This window comes from Sander lucioperca, chromosome 7 (genome assembly GCF_008315115.2).
Source record: "Sander lucioperca isolate FBNREF2018 chromosome 7, SLUC_FBN_1.2, whole genome shotgun sequence".
Taxonomy (NCBI): domain Eukaryota; kingdom Metazoa; phylum Chordata; class Actinopteri; order Perciformes; family Percidae; genus Sander; species Sander lucioperca.
In genome coordinates this window covers 127,419-152,357 of record NC_050179.1, presented here as the reverse complement: position 1 = coordinate 152,357, position 24,939 = coordinate 127,419, and the positions used below count along the sequence as shown (strand labels likewise).

The window sequence follows — 24,939 nt, the reverse complement described above, 5'->3', positions numbered from 1 at the left end:
AACTTACTAAATCATATCTTATATCTATACTTATCATATTGTTGTACATTATAGTGGAAGTGTTCAGTGCTTAATTCAGAGCAGTCTGCAGTCTTTCTTACTCAGAAATGCAGTCAGGCTCCATCTCCAGCGCTACGTTTTGGTTTTTAAGTGTTTGAGTTTTGAGCCCAAAGTGATCTCGGTGCACCGAGTGATTTTATCTCCAGAGATAAATGAGAGGGGGAAACGTCAGAGCAGGGGGAATGAGAGGGGGAAACGTCAGAGCAGGGGGAATGAGAGAGGGAACACCAGAGCAGGGGGAATGAGAGGGGGAAACGCCAGAGCATGGGGAATGAGAGGGGAGAACGCCAGAGCAGGGGGAATGAGAGGGGTAAACGTCAGAGCAGGGGGAATGAGAGGGGGAAACGCCAGAGCAGGGGGAATGAGAGCAGGGGGAATGAGAGGGGGAAACACCAGAGCAGGGGGAATGAGAGCAGGGGGAATGAGAGGGGGAAACACCAGAGCAGGGGGAATGAGAGGGGAGAACGCCAGAGCAGGGGGAATGAGAGGGGGAAACACCAGAGCAGGGGGAATGAGAGGGGGAAACACCAGAGCAGGGGGAATGAGAGGGGGAAACGCCAGAGCAGGGGGAATGAGAGGGGGATGAGAGGAACGTAGCAGTGGAGACGCAGCATCAGATGCATTAAGGATTAGTAATGTGCAGTAATGTGTAATGTGAGGCAGGAGCCGGTTTTTGCAGGAAGTGAAGGTCTACAAGTCTTAAAGGGAAACACACGCCGTAGTCTAAAGATGGCGTGATGGCGTGCTGGCTGAGCGTCTGTGTCGCGACTTGTCTTCGTATATTTAAAGTCCAACACGAGGTCAGAAACTAAAGTGCTCTGCAGTAGAAACTATGGCCGTCCTCCCGGTGAAACAGTCCCTGGATGTCTTCACGGTAACGGCAGCGGCACTAGCACGTCCACGTAGCTGACGGGGAACAGTCCTGATTGGCCGGCCAGCGTGCCTTCGAACCAGTTGGCGTCGACCTGATTGGTCAGGACGATGACGTCGCCCTCGCTGAAGCTCAGCTCGCCGGCGTGGCTCGGACGGAATGAGTACATCGCCCTGCAGCACGGCTGATCCAGGATCAGATTACTGTCAGCTGAGAGAGAGAGGGAGGGAGAGGGAGAGAGAGAGAGGGAAGGAGAGAGAGAGAGAGAGAGAGAGAGAGCGAGAGACAGAGAGAGAGAGAGAGAGAAATAAACAGCAATCAGAGTAAAGTAAATTATAACACAAAGAGAAAACTATCTGGAACATTTGAAATAAGAAACTAAAATCTGTGCTCCCCCCACAACGAGCCAATAATGGTTTGGTCCAGCATCACTCTGACCTACATTTAGGTTTGTAGTGGCGGCGCCCTCTAGTGGCCGTGGCAGGAAGTAAGGTGAGGAAGAATAGGAGCGCCAAATGTGTTAGGATATAACTAAAGCTGTCAGACAAATGTAGCCCAACCAACCAGACACTCTTCATCCTACAAGTCTCTTCTCTTGGGAAACCCAAACCAAAAATCATACTTTTCTTACCGTAACAGGAGATGGGACTGCTGGGTCTGGAGGGTAACGCTGAGAGCTGCTCTCCTGTAACACACACAGAGAAGTTACAGTATTGGACGTTTAATCCCAGAGAAATGAGAAAGTCAAACTGTGTTATATCTTCTAAGGAAGAACTGAATGTCCACGACAAGTTTAAAGTGCCCATACTATGAAAAAGAATCCCTTTTTCTGAGATTTGGGGAGTTATTTTGTGTCTCTGGTGCTTCCACACACATACAAACTTTGATAAAACCATCCATGGTGTTTAGAGTGAGATACGGTTTCTGAATGTGTCCTGCCTTCAGTCTCTGGGTGAGCTGGTCAAAATCTGCACGGCTTTCTACGTCACTAGCTGAGACGAGGGGGCTAGGGGGCTAACTGTTAGCATGCTAGCTCGTTCTCAATGGCAAAACACTGCTACAACACACACTAGTTCACCATAATCTACAAAAGAACTACTTCCATGTCCCTGTTCTGCAGGTATTCCACGCAAAGTTGGAAGTATGCCCTCGTTTAGAAGAAGTCTCCCAGCTAATCCTGCCTTGTACTACTGAAGTTGGAGAAACAGCTAGCTAGCTCATGTAGTCCTTACCTAGCTACTGAGCATGTGATCTTACCTAGCTACTGATCATGTGGTCTTACCTAGCTACTGATCATGTGATCTTACCTAGCTACTGATCATGTGATCTTACCTAGCTACTGATCATGTGATCTTACCTAGCTACTGATCATGTGGTCTTACCTAGCTACTGAGCGTGTGGTCTTACCTAGCTACTGATCATGTGATCTTACCTAGCTACTGAGCATGTGCGACTGCCAACAAAGATGTTCCAGCAGTGAGAGGTCTCACTCTGTAGCTAAAACAGAGACCTGAACACAGGGTGAAAAGAGGAGCTGCAGCAATGAGCAGTACAACTAAAATATGGTGTTTTTTGATAATTAAACCATGTAAACCTATTATGGTACAACCTCTAAATACAATTATGAACCTGAAAATGAGCATAATATGAGCACTTTAACTAGAGTCCACATCTGGTCAGTGGAACATACTCTGATTCAGAACTCAATGTTGTAGCGCCTCCTTCTGGCACATCCCTTATTAGCAGCTAACTTCAGAAACAGGATAAGGAAATTAACTATTATTCCTCATAGGTAAGTTACTGATATAGCTTACAGATAAGCATTCTTGTAGCTTAATATTACAGTTAAGATATATTTGACTTAGGAGACCACAAACTATATGTTTAAACAGGAGAAACCTGAGGGAACTGCACGTGTGATCGATGGGAAGCTGCCGTTGAGTTCATTTCTGACTCGGATCTTTTTGGGTCTGAAGCGGCGCTCGGGTCTGTTACTGGACGCAGTCAGCCTGTTGACAACAAACACACAGTGTCCTGAATTAAAAAAGGTTGTTGTAGCCAGTGTGTAGCCTAATGCATTGTAGTGGGTATACTGTACTGTATATACAGTCATGTGAAAAAATTAGGACCCCCATGTTAAAGTTGACTAAAAAGAGGAATAAAAAAATCATCTTTTGGAAATTGATCTTAATGCCTTAATTTAAAAAAATGAGGAAAAATCCAACCTTTAAGGACACCAATTTTCTTTGTGAATGAATAATGTATCGTAAATAAATAAATGTTCTTCCTTAAACTACAGGGGGCATAAGTCACTAGACCCCTATGTTAAATTCCCATAGAGGCAGGAAGACTTTTATTTTGAAAGGCCAGTTATTTCATGGATCCAGGATACTATGCATCCTGATAAAGTTCCCTTGGTCCCCACATCATCACATACCCTTCACCATACCCCCACATCATCACATACCCTTCACCATACCCCCACAACATCACATACCCTTCACCATACCCCCACATCACATACCCTTCACCATACCCCCACATCATCACATACCCTTCACCATACCCCCACATCATCACATACATGCTTTACTTCTCTGGTATTGTGCACATTTAGTTTGTTATAGCAGATTATTTGTGACCGAGAGTCGCATCTTGGGAGGGGGGGGGGGCTCACCTGGCCTGCAGGTTGCCATGGAGACCCAGCAGGATGCGGTGGGCGTTGCGGTGAAAGTCGAGCAGAGCGGCGACCAGAGCGGCCAGACGACTCAGCTGGTCCACCTGCAGGAGAAAACATCTGGCTCACCTGGAGTAGGTACAACCGGGACGAGTGAAACATGCAGGTATCCCGAAAACCACACACGTTGCAAATGTCAAATTTTGTCAGCACTTAAGATCTTACTTAAGAGTTACTGCAAATAATTTGCCGTTGTTGCGCATCCGACACTCTCACGCCACTCTCACGCCACGCAGCCGACACGCTCACGCCACGCAGCCGACACTCTCACGCCACACAGCTGACACGCTCACGCCACGCAGCCGACACTCTCACGCCACGCAGCCAACACTCTCACGCCACGCAGCCGACACGTGAGCCGACACGCTCACGCCACACAGCCGACACGCTCACGCCACGCAGCCGACACTCTCACGCCACGCAGCCGACACGCTCACGCCACGCAGCCAACACTCTCACGCCACGCAGCCGACACGTGAGCCGACACGCTCACGCCACACAGCCGACACGCTCACGCCACGCAGCTGACACGCTCACGCCACGCAGCCAACACTCTCACGCCACGCAGCCGACACGTGAGCCGACACGCTCACGCCACACAGCCGACACGCTCACGCCACGCAGCCGACACGCTCACGCCACGCAGCCAACACTCTCACGCCACGCAGCCGACACGTGAGCCGACACGCTCACGCCACACAGCCGACACGCTCACGCCACGCAGCCGACACGCTCACGCCACACAGCTGACACGCTCACGCCACGCAGCCGACACTCTCACGCCACGCAGCCGACACGCTCACGCCACGCAGCCAACACTCTCACGCCACGCAGCCGACACGTGAGCCGACACGCTCACGCCACGCAGCTGACACGCTCACGCCACGCAGCCAACACTCTCACGCCACGCAGCCGACACGTGAGCCGACACGCTCACGCCACACAGCCGACACGCTCACGCCACGCAGCCGACACGCTCACGCCACGCAGCCAACACTCTCACGCCACGCAGCCGACACGTGAGCCGACACGCTCACGCCACGCAGCCGACACGCTCACGCCACGCAGCCGACACGCTCACGCCATGCAACCGACACGCTCACGCCACGCAGCCGACACTCTCACGCCACGCAGCCGACACTCTCACGCCACGCAGCCGACACGTGAGCCGACACGCTCACGCCACACAGCCGACACGCTCACGCCACGCAGCCGACACGTGAGCCGACACGCTCACGCCACACAGCCGACACTCTCACGCCACGCAGCCGACACGCCACGCAGCCGACATGCTCACGCCACGCAGCCGACACTCTCACGCCACGCAGCCGACACGCCACGCAGCCGACACTCTCACGCCACACAGCCGACACGCTCACGCCACGCAGCCGACACGTGAGCCGACACGCTCACGCCACACAGCCGACACTCTCACGCCACGCAGCCGACACGCCACGCAGCCGACATGCTCACGCCACGCAGCCGACACTCTCACGCCACGCAGCCGACACGCCACGCAGCCGACACTCTCACGCCACACAGCCGACACGCTCACGCCACGCAGCCGACACCGACACGCTCACGCCACGCAGCCGACACGCTCACGCCACGCAGCCGATACACTCACGCCACGCGGCCAGTGTGCAGCCGGCCTTAGTCGCCCTCAGACTCACGTCACTCTGCAGCAGGACGAACATGCTCCGCTCCACCAGCTCTTTGGACAGCAGGAACTTGTCCCAGGCCCGCTGGACTTCCTGTGCCGGGACTTTCCCTCGCCGCCTCCTCTTGTAGTCAAAGTCCAGCCGACGGCCGTTGAGCTTCTTCAGCTGGAACTGAGGAACCAATCACAGCAAAGATCACAAACACAGGCCGCATATTTGGACTAAAAGTCTGCATTCTGTTCGTACTGTTGCATCTTCATTTCTCTCATCTTAACCCTCCTGTTGTCTTCTGGTCGGCCATGTTGTCCTTCTGGGGTCAAAATTAACTAATGAAAGTGATGAAGACGATGAAGACGAGCGTCCTCTCACCTGTATCTCCTTCAGCTCTGTGTTCTGGAGCTGCTCCAGTGGGCCGATGAAGGAGCGCTTGATGTCTCCATCCAGAGCGTGTCGGGCCTGAGCGACCTGCTGCAGAGCTTCCCCCGCCTCCGCCAGGGCGCCGCCTGCCGGGGACCAGCCACAGGATGTAACTAAGTACATGTACTCCAGTACTGTACTTCAGTACCACATGTTGAGGTACTTGTACTTTACTTGAGTCTTTTCTTTTCATGCCACTTTCTACTTCTACTCCACTACATTTCAGAGAAAAATATTGTACTTTTTACTCCACTACATTCATCTGTTACAGCTTTAGTTACTAGTTACTTTAGTTACTCCACTACATTCATCTGTTACAGCTTTAGTTACTAGTTACTTTAGTTACTCCACTACATTCATCTGTTCCAGCTTTAGTTACTAGTTACTTTAGTTACACACGCACACACACACACACACACAGAGACACACATTGAGACACACACACACACACACACACACACACACAGACACACACACACAGAGACTCACACAACTCACACACAGATACACACACACACACACACACACACACCCATTTACAGACTCCCAGACATCATTAGTCTTTAACCTTTGACCCGAGGACAAAATGTCCTATTTTCCTCCGGTTGTCGCCATGGGAACAAGTGCTGAGAAAACAGCATCGTACCAAATTCAGAAGCAGCACCGAGCTCCCGGCCGTAGTGCGACATGCAGTCTCCCAGCATGCTCTCTGTCTGCGGGTAGCCCGCAGCCCCCCCCTGCCCTCGGATCCTGGACATCGTGTTGAGCACGCTCAGTTTGGCTCGGACGCCTGGAGACAGAAACATGGTGGTCACCAGCAGCATCAGCAGGAAGACCAGAGCTCCTTTCATACTTCATACTTGTTTTTACAGTTTTTTTCCAGTTGCTAACACACTAACATGACGTGTATGTATAGCACAATTATTTAAACTGACTCACAGAGAGCTAAACCTCTTCTCAAGTCTCCAAAAGTCTAAACACATTTTCTGCTTTACACACATTTTGCAATTCAAAATGTCCCTTTTTAAATGCACTGAACCCGGTTCTCTGCATAAGACACAACAATCTGACATAAAGTCACATGTTTGACATTTCATAACACTGCCATTCAAAATGACACGACATGAGCTGATTGGCCAACACATACACACCTGGCCAAACACCTCATTGGTTAATAGTTACCACTTCAATCAGGAAGTAAGCACTCTGAAAAGACCACAGGTGAGCACCTCTTTTTTTCTATATATTTTTTTCTGTTTGTTGTGAGCATATTTCTGTTCAGTCCGATGTAAATATATCTGCTGGGCATATGTTGCTCTGACTTGTTTGGTTAAAAATAAAAACATAAATGTTTCAACAGCATGTGTGTGTATCTGCAAATATTTAGATAGATAGATAGAGAGATAGATAGATAGATAGATAGATAGAGAGATAGAGAGATAGATAGAGAGAGAGAGATAGATAGATAGATAGATAGATAGATAGACAGATAGATAGAGAGAGAGAGAGATAGATAGATAGATAGAGAGAGAGAGAGAGAGCGAGAGAGATAGATAGATAGATAGAGAGAGAGAGAGCGAGAGAGATAGATAGACAGATAGATAGATAGAGAGAGAGAGAGAGCAAGAGAGAGAGAGAGAGCGAGAGAGAGAGAGAGAGAGAGAGAGAGAGAGAGCAAGAGAGAGAGAGAGAGAGAGAGAGAGAGAGAGAGAGAGAGAGAGAGAGAGATAGATAGATAGATAGAGAGAGAGAGAGAGAGATAGATAGATAGATAGATAGATAGATAGAGAGAGAGAGAGAGAGAGAGAGAGAGAGAGAGGGGTAGGTAGGTAGGTAGATAGATAGATAGATAGATAGATAGATAGATAGAGAGAGAGATAGATAGATAGATACTTTATTCATCCTGAAGGAAATTTTAGGATCCAGTAGCTTAGACAACCTTAACACAACAAACACATATACACACATATATCACACATACAGCCAAAAATAAAAATCACGCACAGTAACCCAATGACCATGATAAGGTCTGTGCATGTGAACAATCTGAACAATTTTCTACAATTTGACCTATTTTAGTATTATGGTAAAGCATACTAAAGATGAGAGAGCTTTTCATGATGCCCAGCAGTGTGTAGTTGGTTAGACAAACATCTGGTAATATGAATGGAGTGTGTGCCATTTGGTGCAACAGTTTGATTTTGGTAATGCTGTATGTAGTTGTGGTTGCAGTTCTTCATTTTGCAGGATATATACGAGGTATTCTGCAGTTTGCGTGTGTGTTTTGTGAATTGTGTTGAGTATTTTGATAAAACCAGCCTAGTTTGCAAAATTGTGTTTTAGCAATTGGAAAAAACTGTAAATGGCATGTGAAGCACTTTGAATTGCCTCTTTTTCAAATTTTTTTGAAAAGTTTTTTTGTGATTGTTTTGGGCTAAAATCCTTGATTATGCGTCACGTTTTCTTAAGAAATGTGATGGAATATTTGGGATATTTATGCAATTTTATGCGATGAAATTGCGGGAACTTGCAAAAACTGTTTCATCGTGGCTTCATCGCGGGGTTTGCAGCTTTTCGATGATGTTCACGTCGCGTAATTACGTCACTTCATAACATTCCCATGGCAACAGGGGAAAATGGCTGCTCTTGTGTGAAGTAAACGCAACATTTTTCAACTTTCTGCTAAGATATATGGGACTTTTTTGCAACGTAAATGCGGGGATTATGAAATCATGCAAGCTCCGCATATTTTGCGCGGAAATCTGCAATTTATGCAGCGAAAGTACAGCGTATTTGAAAAAAATGCGGCCCCCGAAATAAATATGCAGACTTTGGCTGATTATGTATTGAGTTATGGGATGGCATAATCACGTTTTTCTGGGGAAATAATTTACCCTTTTCTACTTTTTTTCTCTATCTCCACTTGTGTCAATGGAAAAAAACCCAAAAAGTGAGTTGTTGAGTCGAGCTATAAACATATCAGACACACATTTAAAATATTAAAATATTCAAAGCAGATTGTTTATATGTTTTTTAAAACATGTCTTGGAGGGCATCTTTAAGTTTTTGATGGCTGTTGTGTAATTAGGGATGCACTGAATCCAGGTTTTTGGTGTTCTACTGAATCCTGAATCCCCTGGTTCTGATTCTGCTGAATCCTCGTCCCATCCTCAGTCCATGAACACAGTAAACACATTAATGAAGTAAACAGTGACTGTCCTTCCTTTGCCGTACCTGAAGTTGCTGCATTCTGGCTGCTGTCTGTAGATTCCTTCATGCACAACTCGTATTCTTCCAGATGTTTCCTACCAGATGTTGTAACAGCGGTGATGTTGTGTATAGTTTAGGGTCCTCGCCACCACCAGACTAATCAGCATTGCAGATTGAACATGTAGCTGGACTTGAATGGCCTTCTTTTGACTGAAAGTACTGCCAAACTACACTTTTTCTGCTCACCAGTTCCATTTCCACTTTCTCACAGCCTGCTGCATTGAACGCTCCACCTACGTAAACACCTTCCTGTAATCAACGGCGCCGTCATTACGGCGACCAGCGTGGCGCACGGAGTGCAAGCGTAGGGTTCAGTTCACTGGGAAAAAATTCTAAGGTTCTGCAGAAACCAGAACCCCGTCAAAAAACCCAATATTCAGCCCAATCAGAAGCCGAATCCTGGATTTGGTGCATCCCTGATGTTAATGAAACAAAGTGTCATGAGTCAGACATGCTTTAGGCCCGGAGGAGTACAACTTGAAATGGGGGAAGTACCACTCGTACACTTTGGGCATTTAATGGCGTTGCGGCTCATAAACATAGCATTTAACTAGAAAACATGTCTGATGGATACATTTTGATAGAATACGGTACCTATATATAGGCAAGGTTGTAAACTCAAGGGTCTGTGCATCACTGTCTATTTTTTATTTTTTATTATTTTATTTTTTTTATAATGTCCTATAATGTATTTATAGTTTAGTTTTTGTCTATGGTCGCGCTAGGTCTTCCTTTCATTCTATTTTGTTGTATGTGTACTGATTCTTTTTTTCTGACGGATATGTGTGTGTGTATAAATTCTCTGAAAAACCAATAAACTGTTAATAATAAAAAAAAGACATACTTTAGGCCCTGTGAACACCTGAGAACACCTGAGAACTGCAGGGTGGTGCTTCTTACCTGGGTGTGGTTGGAGGAACTCCGTGGTTCTGGACAGCAGCTCCACCAGCAGAGACTGGAGGACCTCCACACTCTGACAGAGAGACAGAAACAGAAGCTGTGTTTGAAACCTCCCCAATCACCGAAATACTGCACGATATGTCTCAAAGCGCCTACTGTCACACTTCAAACACTTAGTTTTAAGTACCGTATTTTCCGGACTGTAAGGACTTGTGGTATCTGACTATTTACCATTGTGATCTAAGTTTTTGGTATAAGGAGATGCATGAACTTTACTCTACATTTACTGAGAACATCTGGAAATTGTTAACATGAGTAGGGGTCCCCCCAAGACAGAAGAGACCTTTTTTGGAGTTGTGCCAGATAACAGGCATTGATTGGATAGTTATCCGTCCAATGATATATTTACAAAATTACGTCCTATGTTGATACGATGCATTGAGATATATACGTTGTCCACACAAAGAAAAGTCAGAGCGACAAAATTTTGAAGATTGGGTCGGTCGTCTCTCCAGATATCCATGGGTCTGTAAATTGATGCTGAAAACTCTGATGTAATAAATCTTTTTATACCAAGAGCAGTGTCTACGAAGTTCCTTCTCCATACAACGGCAACACAGTGCTGCAACTGAAATATACCACAGACTTTTTTTCATAGTTTGGCTGGTCCTGCGACTTATAGTCAGGTGCGACTTATATATCAAAATATATATAATTTAACATGTTTTTAAATGTTATTTCATACTGAAAACATTACCGTCTAAAGACGCCAGAGGGCGCTCTAGGCTTGTGACAACTATATGCTGCTCCTAAAGACAACTGAGAAAGAAAAGAAAATCCTATTCTGCAGATTACAGACTGCAGGTTGTAAAATATGCAGCCGAAAACGGTAATCGAGCAGCAGAAAGAAAGTTTGGAGTGAGAGAGGAACTTGTGAGGGACTGGTGAAAAGGTGACTCTTACTGCAATGAAGGAAACAAAGAAAGCTAATCGGCTAATCGGCTAATCGGCTAATCGCGGGCTGAAAGCAAGATGGCCAGAGCTGGAGGAACGAGTCCACAGATGGGTGCTTGTCAACGCTGCAGTTACGTCTCCACGCCCTGGTAGTTGTTCTGTGTGCTGTTGTGTAGCTGAATAACTGTTAACGTGTTACGTTAACATACCGGACACCTATTCAGCCTGCTGTTCTGTGTGATGTTGTGTAGTTGAATAACTTGCCTTTCCAGATGAAATGTCTGTTCTTGGTCTTGGATTTTGTGAAATAAATTTCTAAATAAATGTGACTTATAGTCCAGTGCGACTTATATATGTTTTTTTCCTCTTCATGACGCATTTTTTGACTGATGCGACTTACACTCCGGAGCGACTTATAGTCCGGAAAATACGGTAGGCTATATAGTGGAGATGACGCAAAAAGTCACCAAAAGTACCAGGATGACCCCCTAAAAACGGTCAAAAAGTTCAGTGTGGAACGATGGACACTACTCGCACTAAACGGGCGCCACCTAAGCGGAAAGGGGAGGGACCAGGGACGTCGGCAAGTTGAATCCAGGCTACTTTATGCAAATGAGGAGCGGTCGGCTCGGCTCGCCGCCTCTCAAAATCTGACGAAAATCTTTTAAACTGACCTTTGTTGATCTGAAATGAAGACAGATTCAGCAACTGCACGGCCTATTTCTCTCTTAAAATGTTTTCAGAAACACGTTTCGGTGAACTATCTTCGTAAAATACGAGATTGTATTCCGAAAGAGCCGCTATTATGGTCGGTTTTGACATTCGGGAGAAGCCAGACCACATGACGCATTCGTCCAATCAGCTGTCATGTGTTGCATTCGTCATGATCATCCCGCTCGTCATTTCCGGTAAGTGTTTTAACGTAAGTGTTCCTTTTGGGACAATACTAACCATCGAAAGTGGGACTACAGCAGGAAGTGGTCAGTGACCATTAGCAGTGGACTACAGCAGGAAGTGGTCAGTGACCATTAGCAGTGGGACTACAGCAGGAAGTGGTCAGTGACCATTAGCAGTGGGACTACAGCAGGAAGTGGTCAGTGACCATTAGCAGTGGACTACAGCAGGAAGTGGTCAGTGACCATTAGCAGTGGACTACAGCAGGAAGTGGTCAGTGACCATTAGCAGTGGGACTACAGCAGGAAGTGGTCAGTGACCATTAGCAGTGGACTACAGCAGGAAGTGGTCAGTGACCATTAGCAGTGGACTACAGCAGGAAGTGGTCAGTGACCATTAGCAGTGGGACTACGGCAGGAAGTGGTCAGTGACCATTAGCAGTGGGACTACAGCAGGAAGTGGTCAGTGACCATTAGCAGTGGAAGTATGCAGAATGAGACACAGCCATAGTGTGTTTCTACTATGGTCTATAAACCTAAATATGGGTCGTAATTGCTACTCAAACAAACGACCTTTGTGGGCGTCTTTCGGGGGGAGGACAGTCTCCTGTATGAGCACAGTGATGATGGTTTTACCTTCTCCATCTTCAGGAAGTCGTCATCCATCTTTGTTCCCTCGGCTCCCATCAGCCGCTCGTTCAGCAGCTGCAGGAAGAGACGAGGTAATGACGTTAGCAGTCGATGTTAGGGTTGGGTACCAAAAACCGGTTCCTATGCAAACGGTAGTATTCGGACCGGATTAGAACGCAAATTTCGGTTCCGACTGAAATATTTTCCCTCTGTCGCTCCAGCCAGCAGCAGACTGTTTTTTTCATTCTCCCTTTTCTGCCGAGTGGTGCACGTGCACGTGCACGCTCGCGGTGTGAAGTGCGTGTTCGTGCTATTCTGCGACATGCACTCTACAATCACAGCTGATAAGACGGCTTTTTGTACACGCTCCGAAACAGACGTAAAAATATCACACTATCGGAGCTGAAAGAGTTGCAGGAACTGCGGCCAGAGAGACTTAAAAATCCCAAAATTGGTCCAGTCGGAACACAAGAAAAAAAGAGTTCTAGGAACTGAAAAAATCCCTCCGGTCGGAAAGAGGCTTATCTGTCCAATCTGAGTTTTCTGTTGCACGACTAAAACTACTTTTGAACGTACACATGTTCCACCAAAACAAGTTCCTTCCTGAGACTATTTAGCAGAGGCACCGTGGCTCCGTCCGGAGCTTAGCCCCGCCCACGATGATTGTGATTGGTTTAAAGAAATGCCAATCAACCAGAGCACGTTGTTCTCCCATCCAGGAATGCTGTGTGGACTAGACAGACCTTCCTCCGCAGAGCTGTGGAGGAAGGTCTGGACATGAGAGACTAGATTGAACGTGAATGTGTTGCTAATAAAAATGAAAATGCATACGTAGCCAGAGTGTGCTGCACTTTTTTCTTACTTTTCAGTGAGTCTACTTCCAGTGATCAGCACCTCACCACAGCCCTTTGTGTGCATTACTCTTCGATATATATATATTAAAGTATAGTCATAGTAGAAGCAGTAGTAGTGATAGGTTACTATGAGTCACATACAGTAAGTACAACATCATAGCAGTGATGCAAAGTAACAAAGTAATTGTACTCAGGTACTGTACTTAATTGCAGATTTTAGGTAAGTTGTTTTTCATTTCGTACTTTATACTTCTCTCAAATAAAGATGATTACACACAAAACATCTGCAGAGCTTAAAAATCTAAATATACCAGTCACAGGGGATAGAACATGTTGAGTAAACATATACAGTGTACGTGTATAAAAATATGAAATCAGAGGTAAAATAGATGTATAAGGTGAATAACACTATTTATTATAAAAAGGTGGATATTCTTAACTTTATTTATACTATTAAGCTGACAATATTTGTTATGTAGGTATGTAGGTTGTATATTTTTTATTCTACACTTGTATATAAAGTCTTTTTCATTCCTCTGAGTATATTTTCTGAGTAGGTGTTCTATATCTTATTTATAAATTCTAGTATAGGCTATTTATTGTATTTCTGTATGCATATAATATTCTAACTATCTATCTATCTATCTATCTATCTATCTATTTATCTATCTATCTATCTATCTATCTATCTATCTATCTATTTATCTATTTATCTATCTATTTATCTATTTATCTATCTATCTATTTATCTATCTATCTATCTATCTATCTATCTATCTATCTATCTATCTATTTATCTATTTATCTATCTATCTATCTATTTATCTATTTATCTATCTATCTATTTATCTATCTATCTATTTATCTATCTATCTATCTATCTATTTATCTATCTATCTATCTATCTATTTATCTATCTATCTATCTATCTATTTATCTATCTATCTATCTATCTATCTATCTATCTATCTATTTATCTATCTATCTATCTATCTATCTATCTATCTATTTATCTATTTATCTATCTATCTATCTATTTATCTATTTATCTATCTATCTATTTATCTATCTATCTATCTATCTGTGATATTTCTTGATCGTACTTCATTTCCCATGAGCAGTAGCGCCGCTGCTTATTCTAGTATAGGCTAGTAATTGTAAAGTAATTGTACTCAGGTACTGTACTTAATTGCAGATTTTAGGTAACTTGTTTTTCATTTCGTACTTTATACTTCTCTCAAATAAAGATGATTGCACACAAAACATCTGCAGAGCTTAAAAATCTAAATATACCAGTCACAGGGGACATTTTCAGTAATTATACTTTTAATAGAGTAATACTCTAGACCAGTGAATCTTGACTATAGGGGGTACTTCTGCAGTTGCCAGGGGATACGGGGGAAGATTGTAGAGAAGCTCAACTAATTTGAAATATAATGAAATTATGATTTGATTATGAGAATATATCAGCTGTAACACCTGAACACCACATGGTGCAGTTATGTAAGAGTGTTTTAAACGAGTTAGCAAGAATAAACTACTGAAATATTTAACTAAAAGTCATGTGTAAACGGTAGAAATAGTTAACTAAGTCATGTGTAATGGAAACATTAATTACTCCGAGTTGAAGTAGCATTACTGACCAAACCAACAACAAATATTGTCAGCTTAATAGTATAAATAAAGTTAAGAATATCCACCTTTTTATAATAAATAGTGTTATTCACTTAAATTGTGAATTAGGGGGGTTAATCTGACAGCGCTGTGGGGGGAACCAATGCGCTAAAAACAACATTATGTGGCTAATTCATAAATCAGAAAAGGTGAATTGCAAAAATAAATTCAAATTATTTATTGTTATTTATCATCAAAGTCTGTCTGATCTGATGGTTTGATACTGAAGTGTGAGCAGAAGGCCCTGTGTCGCAGTAAAACCCCATATAGGACACACAGAAACGGAATATTCACCCAGGAATTAATCATATCCCACGGTAGATTTTAGTCCGTTTTAACCCGGTTTGTCCCGGTTACCTGGCTGGCTTTGTGGAGCTGCTTCTTCATCCCGGAGACAGACATCTTCACCGGCGGACCTGACCCAAACACCGCCGTCTACCTGCAGACTCCATCCCGCCTGAGATGCTCCATTCCCCGCAGAGACTCCGAGCCGCTCCGCCCCCTCCGGCTGGAACCACCGGTGTTGTGACCAATTTTGCATCCCTGCAAAACATTGCACCGGGAGGCAGCAAGAAATGCTTCTACAGCTGAGTCTAACGTCACATGTTCTCTTTTTCTTTTACCATATACATCTATTTTACCTCTGATTTCATATTTTTATACACGTATACTGTATATGTTTACTCAACATGTTCTATTGTTAAATAATTAAAAAAAAAACATTTGATTTTAAATTTCATTATGTTACTTTTTCCGCTACAAAGAAGTTTAATCTTTTTTTTAAATCTTTCTATACATATATATATATATATATATATATATATATATATGTATATGTATGTATATATGTAGATATATATAATATATATATATAATAGTATATTATATATATATATATAATATTATATATATAATAGTATATTATATATATATATAATATTATATATATATAATATTATATATATAATAGTATATTATATATATATATATAATATTATATAAATATATAAATATATATATATATATTTTATTTTTTATTTTTAAATTTTTTTCTATATAAATATTTTTATTATAATATATATGTATGTAGGTTGTATATTTTTTATTCTACACTTGTATATAAAGTCTTTTTCATTCCTCTGAGTATATTTTCTGAGTAGGTGTTCTATATCTTATTTATAAATTCTAGTATAGGCTAGTAATTGTATTTCTGTATGCATATAATATTCTAACTATCTATCTATCTATCTATCTATCTATCTATCTATCTATCTATCTATCTATCTATCTATCTATCTATCTATTTATCTATCTATCTATCTATCTATTTATCTATTTATCTATCTATCTATTTATCTATCTATCTATCTATTTATCTGTGATATTTCTTGATCGTACTTCATTTCCCATGAGCAGTAGCGCCGCTGTCACGTGACGTCACATGTCAACATGGCTGCCGCTGTCTCCAGCGAACATTTCGACAACTTGCAGCTTCTTCTGAAGGTATTCCCGCTTTAATAACGCCACTTTTTAAACTCTCGGCGGTCAAACGGAAACTGTATGTATTGTTGTATTGTTGTAGCTGTTTGATAAATACTGTTGGATATGAATAAATAGTTTAAATTAGCCTGCTAGCATCAGCGTGTCTCGTTCAGGTCAGATCCGCTGCAGGATGTAAACTCAGTTAAAGACGCAGATTATTTTGTTATAAGTAGTTTCTCACAAACATTCAACATCAGGAGATCACGTGGGCTCCACTGGACAGAAAGAGGATGAAAAACTGTCTTTAGAGAAGTAACTACAGCTGTCAGATCAATGGGGTCAGCCCCATGTTCACATATTTAAAGACATTTTCAAAATGAGGTCTTGTGTGTTCCTACATTTCCCTTCAAATTACGCACTGTTGAAGTTAAAAAAGTTAAAACATTGGTGATGTTTTAGAGCAATATACTTTTAGGTCAAAAATGTAACTTATTTAATGTAAACTGCTGTGAGACTGAGTGACACTGAAACTGAGCTGAAAATGATTGTTTCAATGCTGATTAACCCTAATCCTCACCCCAACCATAGCTTCTAAATTATTGAATAAGTCACGTCTGTTATTTAGCATAAAGGTAGAAGCTCAAGGAGACATATTGTTTAGAGCTTTGAGAGCCATCCCCTGTTGGGCCAGACAAAGAAGGAGTATTCCTGTAGTTTGGAAACAACTGACAGTGATTTGGTGAGATCCTGTGGCCGGGTGTGACCACAAGACACATGGAGTAGGAACAGCTTTTCCTTTGAAGACATCTGACCAATACGGAGGGATTTAATTTGAGGAACCACCCTCAGCTCTTTAGGATACATTTGGAAACTTCACAATGATTCAGGACTGTTTGAATGTGTCTCCCGAAGGGGAGGCATGTTTGGCAGTCCACTGCTGGCAGTGTTTTATTGATGTATTGTGTTGTCATGTCACAAGACTGTTTTGATGTGACTCCATCAGGGAGAAACGTAGATCAGTCCGCTGTCAGCTGCAGTGTAACATTTGCTTTTTGTCTTATCATTTTCATCATGTTGTTCATTAAACCTTTTGCTTAAACTTTCAATTGGACCCTAGCCTTCTCCTTCGTCCTCAGGAATCAAACGAACACGTTGTGTGCTTTTATATTTCCTAACAGCACTTAAAGTAAATTAGGGTTAGGTTGTGTTGACGCTGGTCTGTGGTGGTTGTTGTTGTTGTTGTTGTTTTGTTGTTGTTGTTGTGTTGACTGTGATGTGTGGTCGTCTCCTGAGGCTCCGTCCAAAGACGCCGTGAGGGACGTCTGCGTTCAGAGTCACCGAGGGCCGAGTCGCCGGCTGGCAGACACCACAGCAGCTACACTCAGCATCCCCACAGCCCAGGCTGCTCAGGTAACACACACACACACACACACACACACACACACACACACACACACACACACACACACACACACACACACACACACACACACTAGAGCTGGGGGTAAACGATTATTTATTAAACGATTAATCGGGCGATTATTTTATCGATTAGTCGACTAATCTAACGACTAATTGGACGATTAATATAACGATTATTTTTCTGTTGCTCGATTAATAAAAACCATAATGTATCTCATAAATACCAAAAAATTCTTAATAATATATTTTATTAAACAATTTTGCACAGCAAAAAATCTTCTGCTTTACACAAAATAAAATAATTATTTTACTGTTATACAAAATGAAAGGCCAGCCTGTTTACTCTTTTACAGACCAACATAACTCTCTTGTTCAAAAAAATCAAGTTGTAGTGCAAAAAAGAAAAACACTGTGCAGTGCACAGTACAGACATTCCTTGGATTGTTTAACACAACATAACAGTCCCAACATAAAACCTGATGCATAATCAAACTCACTCTCTTAACTGCTATTCTGTAGGTTTACATGCTAATGCAGCTGTGCACTTTGGTGGTGCTAGGCTAACCAACGCATCTTAGCTCTCTGTGCAGTTTGTTCGTGCTAGGTTAGTAGCTAATGTTCACGTTAGCTAACGTTAGCTACTATAGATAGCTGTGTTCTGCAGCTGTAAGCTAGCTACCATTCAAGCCAACATTAGATGATAACTAACGTTAGCTAAACACAGCTGCCTAGGCGCCAGTAGCTAGCTAACGTTAACGTTAGCTACTAACCTAGCACGAACAAACTGCACGGAGAGCTAAGATAGTTAGCTAGCACCACCTAAGTGCGCAGGCTACACAACACACTACACAAACATGAAATTAATTTAGCTAACGTTAGTACTTGGGACTATATTTGAAGTATTCCCATACCCTCGATGATTAAGGGCGAGCTGTTTTTTTAGGACTTCTTCTTTTCATGGGGCTTTTTGCAGGGCTTTGTTGGGAATTCTGTGAGGAGGTTGCTGTTTCCTGCAATGTTTTGGTCTCCCACATGTGTGTGTGGCGAAGCGTCGATGCAAAAATACGACGTCGACGTAATTTTGACGTCGACGTGATCGACGCGTCGCTGCAGGCCTAATAGACACACACACACACACACACACACACACACACACACACCCAGGTCCCTCAGATCCTCCAGCCAAGGCCTCCTCCATGTCCCACGGTCCTGGCTTAACCAAAAAGGTGACAGAGCCTTTTCTGTTGCTGGCCCTCAGCTGTGGAACCAACTGCCGCCTGACATCAGAAGTTCCCCTTCAATTGTGATATTCAAAGCCAGGCTCAAAACTCACCTTTTTTACATTGGCCTTCCCGGCATCTTAATTGTCTTACTCTGCTATGTTTGTAATTAAGTGCTTGTCTTTTGATGTCGTTTTAGCCTAAATCCCTGATTTGTAAGTGTATTTTATTTTATTTTTTTACCCTGTGGCTAATGCGCTATGTAGCACTTTGGTCAGCACGAGCTGTTTTTAAATGTGATATAAAAATAAACTTTACTTACTTACTCACACAGACACACACACATCCATGCAGCCCAGGCTTCAGACAAATCTGTGTCACACAGATGTTACACAGTTAACAGATGACCTCCCTCTCTCTCTGTCTCTCCCTGTCTCTCTTTCTCTCTCTTTCTCTCTCTCTCTCTCTCTTTCTCTCTCTCTCTGTCTCTCTCTCTTTCTCTCTCCCTGTCTCTCTTTCTTTCTCTCTCTCTCTCTCTCTCTCTCTCTCTGTCTCTCTCTCTCTCTCGCTCTCTCTCTCTCTCTCTGTCTCTCTCTCTCTCTCTCTCTCTCTCTCTCTCTCTCTCTCTCTCTCTCTCTCTCTCCCTCTCTCTCTCTCTCTCTCTCTCTCCCCCCCCCCAGCTGGTCCAGTCTCTCCACGTTGTGTCCCACCACGTCCTCTTCTATAACCTGGTCTCTCCGGAGCAGATCCTGCAGCTGTTCCCCGACTCCTTCCACTCCAGTCTGAAGAACCTGATCACCAAGATCCTGCTGGAGAACAGGTCCACACACACACTCACTCACTCACTCACTCACTCACTCACTCACTCACTCACTCACTCACTCACTCACTCACTCACACACACACATACATACAGTGGAGAGGTTTTCCTACTTACAAAGCATGTAGAAGTCTGTAATTCTTATCATAGGTACTGTGAGAGACGGAATCTAAAACAAAAATCCAGAAAATCAGATTGTATGATTTTTAAATAATTAATTTTCATTTTATTGCATGCATTAAGCAGAACTTAATATTTGGTACAGAAACCTTTGTTTGCAATTACAGAGATCATACGTTTCCTGTAGTTCTTGATACGTTTCCTGTAGTTCTTGATAGGTTTCCTGTAGTTCTTGATAGGTTTCCTGTAGTTCTTGATAGGTTTCCTGTAGTTCTTGACCAGGTTTGCTCACACTGCAGCAGGGATTCTGGCCCACTCCTCCATACAGACCTCCAGATCCTTCAGGTTTCGGGACTTTCAGCTCCCTCCAAAGACGTTCTACTGGGTTCAGGTCTGGAGACTGGCTAGGCCACTCCAGGACCTAGAGATGCTTCTTACAGAACCACTCCTTAGTTGCCCTGGCTGTGTGTTTCGGGTCGTTGTCATGCTGGAAGACCCAGCCACGACCCATCTTCAATGCTCTTACTGAGGGAAGGAGGTTGTTGGCCCCATCCATCCTCCCCTCAACACGGTGCAGTCCTCCTGTCCCCTTTGCAGAAAAGCATCCCCAAAGAATGATGTTTCCACGTCCATGCTTCACGGTTGGGATGGTGTTCTTGGGGTTGTACTCATCCTTCTTCTTCCTCCAAACACGGCGAGTGGAGTTTAGACCAAAAAGCTCTATTTTTGTCTCTTCAGACCACATGTCACCAACACGGGGCCCGCGGGCACCAGGTAGCCCCCAAGGACCACATGAGGAGCCCTCAGGCCTGTTCTAAAAATGAAAATTGAATATTGATATTATCTGTTTCCCACCTTGTTAAGTCATTGTTGATAATTATTGTGAGAAATCATTAACTGATTAACTGATCATTAATTAGTGTCTTCACATAGATGAGTATCATTAATCATTAATAATCATATATAACTAAAGGCAAACTGAGCAATTTTTTTATTTCAGAAGAGTGTATCAAACTGGTAGCCCTTTGTATGACTCAGTACCCATGAAGTAGCTCTCAGTTTCAAAAAGGTTGGTGACCCCTGGTCTGGATCATCCAGATGGTCATTGGCAAACTTCAGACGGGCCTGGACGTGCGCTGGCTTGAGCAGGGGGACCGTGCGTGCGCTGCAGGATTTTAATCCATGACGGCGTAGTGTGTTACTAATGGTTTTCTTTGAGACTGTGGTCCCAGCTCTCTTCAGGTCATTGACCAGGTCCTGCCGTTTAGTTCTGGGCTGATCCCTCACCTTCCTCATAATCATTGATGCCCCAACGAGGTGAGATCTTGCATGGAGCCCCAGACCGAGGGAGATTGACCGTCATCTTGAACTTCTTCCATGTTCTAATAATTGCGCCTTAACAGTTGCCTTCTCACCAAGCTGCTTGCCTATTGTCCTGTAGCCCATCCCAGCCTTGTGCAGGTCTACAATGTTATCCCTGATGTTATACCTGACTGGTGCAGGTAATACAGGTAATGAGTGGAGAACAGGAGGGCTTCTTAAAGAAAAACTAACAGGTCTGTGAGAGACGGAGTTCTTACTGGTTGGTAGGTGATCAAATACTTATGTCATGCAATAAAATGCAAATTCATTATTTAAAAATCTGATTTTCTGGATTTTTGTTTTAGATTCCGTCTCTCACAGTTGAAGAGTACCTATAATACAAATTACAGACCTCTACATGCTGTGTAAGTAGGAAAACCTGCAAAATCAGCAGTGGATCAAATACTCCCCACTGTACATACACATACACACACACACACACACACACACACACACACACACACACAGAGACATATAGAGAAACACACACACACACACTTACCTCTCCACATTTGTTGAATTTTGCTCCACATCTTTCAGTCCAGCTCTTTCTCTAATTCTTCTGTTTAATAATAACGAATGTCACGGTGCTTTCTGGGAAATGACTGCGATGTGTAAAATAAAGCCTCCCAGACCATCCCTCTTCCTATTGGTTGGCTAGTATGATGTAACTACAGGCTGTGATGACATCACACCTCTCTCTCTCGTGTTTCAGTCCCACGTGGAGAACAGAAGCTCTCAGTGATCAGAGTGAGTCCACACACACTCATTAATACTCATTAATACTCATTAATACCTCCGTCTGGTACAGCCTGTTACACTCAAACTCTGTCTGTCTGTGTGTGTGTGTGTGTGTGTGTGTGTGTGTGTGTGTGTGTGTGTGTGTGTGTGTGTGTAGTCTCCCTCCCCCAGCTGAAGGACTTGGACTGGAGAGTGGACATGGTGACCGGCTCAGACTCAGTCAGTCGGATGTCCGTCCCGACCTGCCTGGTGCAGCTCACGGTGAGTCCAGCTCCGTCTCCACAGCTCTGTCTCTGTGTGTGTGTGTGTGTGTGTGTGTGTGTGTGTGTGTGTGTGTGTGTGTGTGCCCACAGCTCTGTCTCCACTGCTCTGTCCCCACATCCCTATCCCCACAGCTCTGTCCCCACAGCTCTGTCTCCACAGCTCTGTCTCTGTCTCCACAGCTCTGTCCCCACAGCTCTGTCCCCACAGCTCTGTCTCCACATCTCTGTCTCTGTCTCCACATCTCTGTCTCTGTCCCCACATCTCTGTCTCTGTCTCCACAGCTCTGTCTCTGTCTCCACAGCTCTGTCCCCACAGCTCTGTCTCTGTCTCCACAGCTCTGTCTCTGTCTCCACATCTCTGTCTCTGTCCCCACATCTCTGTCTCAGAATAAGTGATCCATTCACCAGGAAACCATCGCCAGGTGACTCCAGCGTGATAATGAGCGTTCTGACCTCCGTGTGTTTCCAGATGGAGGATCCGTGTCCGGCCGCGGGCGGCGAGGCGCTGTCGGCCGTGACGGTGGAGCTGAGCCGCGAGTCTCTGGACACCATCCTGGACGGACTGGGACGCATCCGAGACCAGCTGTCCGTGGTCGCCGGGAAATAAGACCAGCGGTTCCTACAGCGACAGGACGCCCTTGGACTGAAGCCGCCTGGCGCCGAGATTAATCCACCGTGAAAATAATTTACAATAATCCATTCTGGGCTTTTTCACAAGGTTTTGTTGCTTTTTCGGACAATTTTGCTGCTTTTTCCAGACTGATGTCATGAAAATGGCGTATGTATGACCTTAACGCCAATTAGTATACCATTATTGGCGTGTTATCAAGACGCATACTTAGGGCTGGACGATTAATCGAAAATGTATCGACATCGAAATTCTGAAGCTGTTATCGACATATTTTTCCCATGATGATTATTTTGATAATTTATTCCTGTTGATAGGCCTACTTTCTCCTTAAAAACATTCTACCGCGTGTGCAGTCACGTGATTGGCCCGGACCAGTCCGCCGCATGGAACGCATAATGGAGGATAACTCAAACACCGAGTCAACTGAGCAACCTGTGCCCCAAAAAAACCACAGTGTCCGTCGTCTGGAAACATTTTGGCTCCAGAAAAGGTGATTTAGAACAACGTGATTAATTATCGTTAATTTACCGTTATCGAGGTAAAATGTGCAATTAATCGTGATTTTGATTTTAGGTCATATCGTGCAGCCCTACGCATACTCGCTCTTTAGCGTGTTTATCAACGCCGTTCAGCCTCCGTTGACTTACATTACCTTGTGATTGAGTGTGAATTGACGCCGTAGCGAGTAGTATGAAAGGGGGAAAATCTGCGTAGGGAATTTGGTCGGGGGGGAGGACGGGTCAAACACAGGAGACTTTCACCAGGAGACCTAAACCTAAACCCAACCATAGCTTTGTTCTCGTGTTAACACGCAAAGTGGCGTGTATGTTTCTGTCCGCTGTATACAGCGTAGACATCCACGCTGATAGCTCAGAATACGTCCAGCTAACCGGCAATTTCCACTGGATGCGGTACGTCTGCGGAACGTCTCCGGAACGTCGACAGAGTCATTAGGTTTCCATTAAAGTCAGTGTGTGTATTTCCACTGGATGCAGAACGTCTGCGTCCCGACTCCGTCCCAGCTCCGGCGGTCCCAGCCCTCCGGAGCAGATACCAGAGCTTCTATTGTTGCCGGACGCCGGAGAGCTCCGCAGCAACTCAGCACACGGCAGATAGTGCGGGACAGGAAGTCGAGCACAGAAACAAAATAAAACATCCGGGTGATTTTCAAATTAAAATCCAGCGTGCTCACGGCGGATCATATTTCCTGCACTACACCTTGAAAACACAGCTCAGAGTAGTTTCCCCTCTACTCCTCTGGATGGAAACTAACTGGTGGTGGTTTTGTGGTTCTGTTTATAGAAACTACATCCTGTTATATCGCGCGTACATATGTGAATTCGTGAGATCTCGTGGTCGGCTGGCCGCAGCTGTTACACAACAAATCTGGACCTGGTGGGTGTTGACGGACGGCGGAGCACGCAGCCGTTCTGCATCCTGTCCACAGTAACACGCCACTTGGCTTAAGAAAGTGGCGTGTATGTTTACGTGAAGTCATGATGTCACGTTACCTTATCTGTTTTTCCTCTCCTCACCAAGGAACTTATTAACAAGTTAATTAATCACTTAATTTACATTTAATGTGTATATTCTGAGGACTGGTTCATCGTCAGTCAGCCAGTTGGTAAAAAACACAAAATATTTGTTGGATAAAACTGCAAAAATATAATCTCATTCTGCAGTTCTTTGGGTCGTATTATTTCCTGTTTTTATTTCAACAACCCTCCTGTTGTTTTCTATATCAAATTTTCAAAATAAATAGCGTGGAGGCGCTCTGCAACCCAACTCTTTGCAAGTTTTATTCAATTTTATCCACCTGTTTCCGGGGGGCACTAATGTAAAAAAGAATGTGGGTGAAACTTCCGGTGAGACAGCGGAAGTAGCATTCCAACGGTTGTGAGTCAGCTAATTAGCAAAGAGGCTAAGTATATTTTAGGTGTTTTCGGATCGTTTTCTA

The 24,939-nt window shown here is 44.0% G+C and overlaps 2 protein-coding genes across 5 annotated transcripts; one reads left to right on the top strand and one right to left on the bottom strand.

The window, feature by feature from the left end:
- Positions 1–600: 600 nt before the first annotated feature.
- Positions 601–15,530, bottom strand: sh3gl3b (SH3-domain GRB2-like 3b). Of its 3 annotated transcripts, XM_036003316.1 has the most exons (10): positions 15,279–15,527; positions 12,400–12,468; positions 9,917–9,989; positions 6,393–6,536; positions 5,699–5,832; positions 5,342–5,500; positions 3,609–3,712; positions 2,831–2,940; positions 1,563–1,616; positions 611–1,141 (listed from the first exon to the last, which is right to left on the bottom strand). In XM_036003316.1, exons 1-10 carry the CDS (start codon positions 15,321–15,323, stop codon positions 930–932), a joined length of 1,104 nt encoding a protein of 367 aa, XP_035859209.1. In that variant the 5' UTR covers positions 15,324–15,527; the 3' UTR covers positions 611–929. The 3 variants fall into 3 exon arrangements, with proteins under 3 accessions (XP_035859211.1, XP_035859210.1, XP_035859209.1); XM_036003318.1 differs by lacking the exon at positions 9,917–9,989 and having other exon boundaries at positions 601–1,141; positions 15,279–15,530; XM_036003317.1 differs by lacking the exon at positions 6,393–6,536 and having other exon boundaries at positions 606–1,141; positions 15,279–15,529.
- Positions 15,531–16,305: 775 nt separating this feature from the next.
- Positions 16,306–22,977, top strand: commd9 (COMM domain containing 9). 2 transcript variants are annotated; one of them, XM_031321201.1, is made up of 6 exons: positions 16,306–16,424; positions 17,697–17,813; positions 19,726–19,865; positions 22,063–22,097; positions 22,246–22,344; positions 22,816–22,977. In XM_031321201.1, the coding sequence occupies exons 1-6, from the start codon at positions 16,371–16,373 to the stop codon at positions 22,956–22,958; spliced, it is 588 nt and encodes a 195-aa protein (XP_031177061.1). In that variant the 5' UTR covers positions 16,306–16,370; the 3' UTR covers positions 22,959–22,977. The 2 variants fall into 2 exon arrangements, with proteins under 2 accessions (XP_031177061.1, XP_031177060.1); XM_031321200.1 differs by having other exon boundaries at positions 22,246–22,349; positions 22,821–22,977.
- The last annotated feature ends 1,962 nt before the right edge of the window (positions 22,978–24,939 follow it).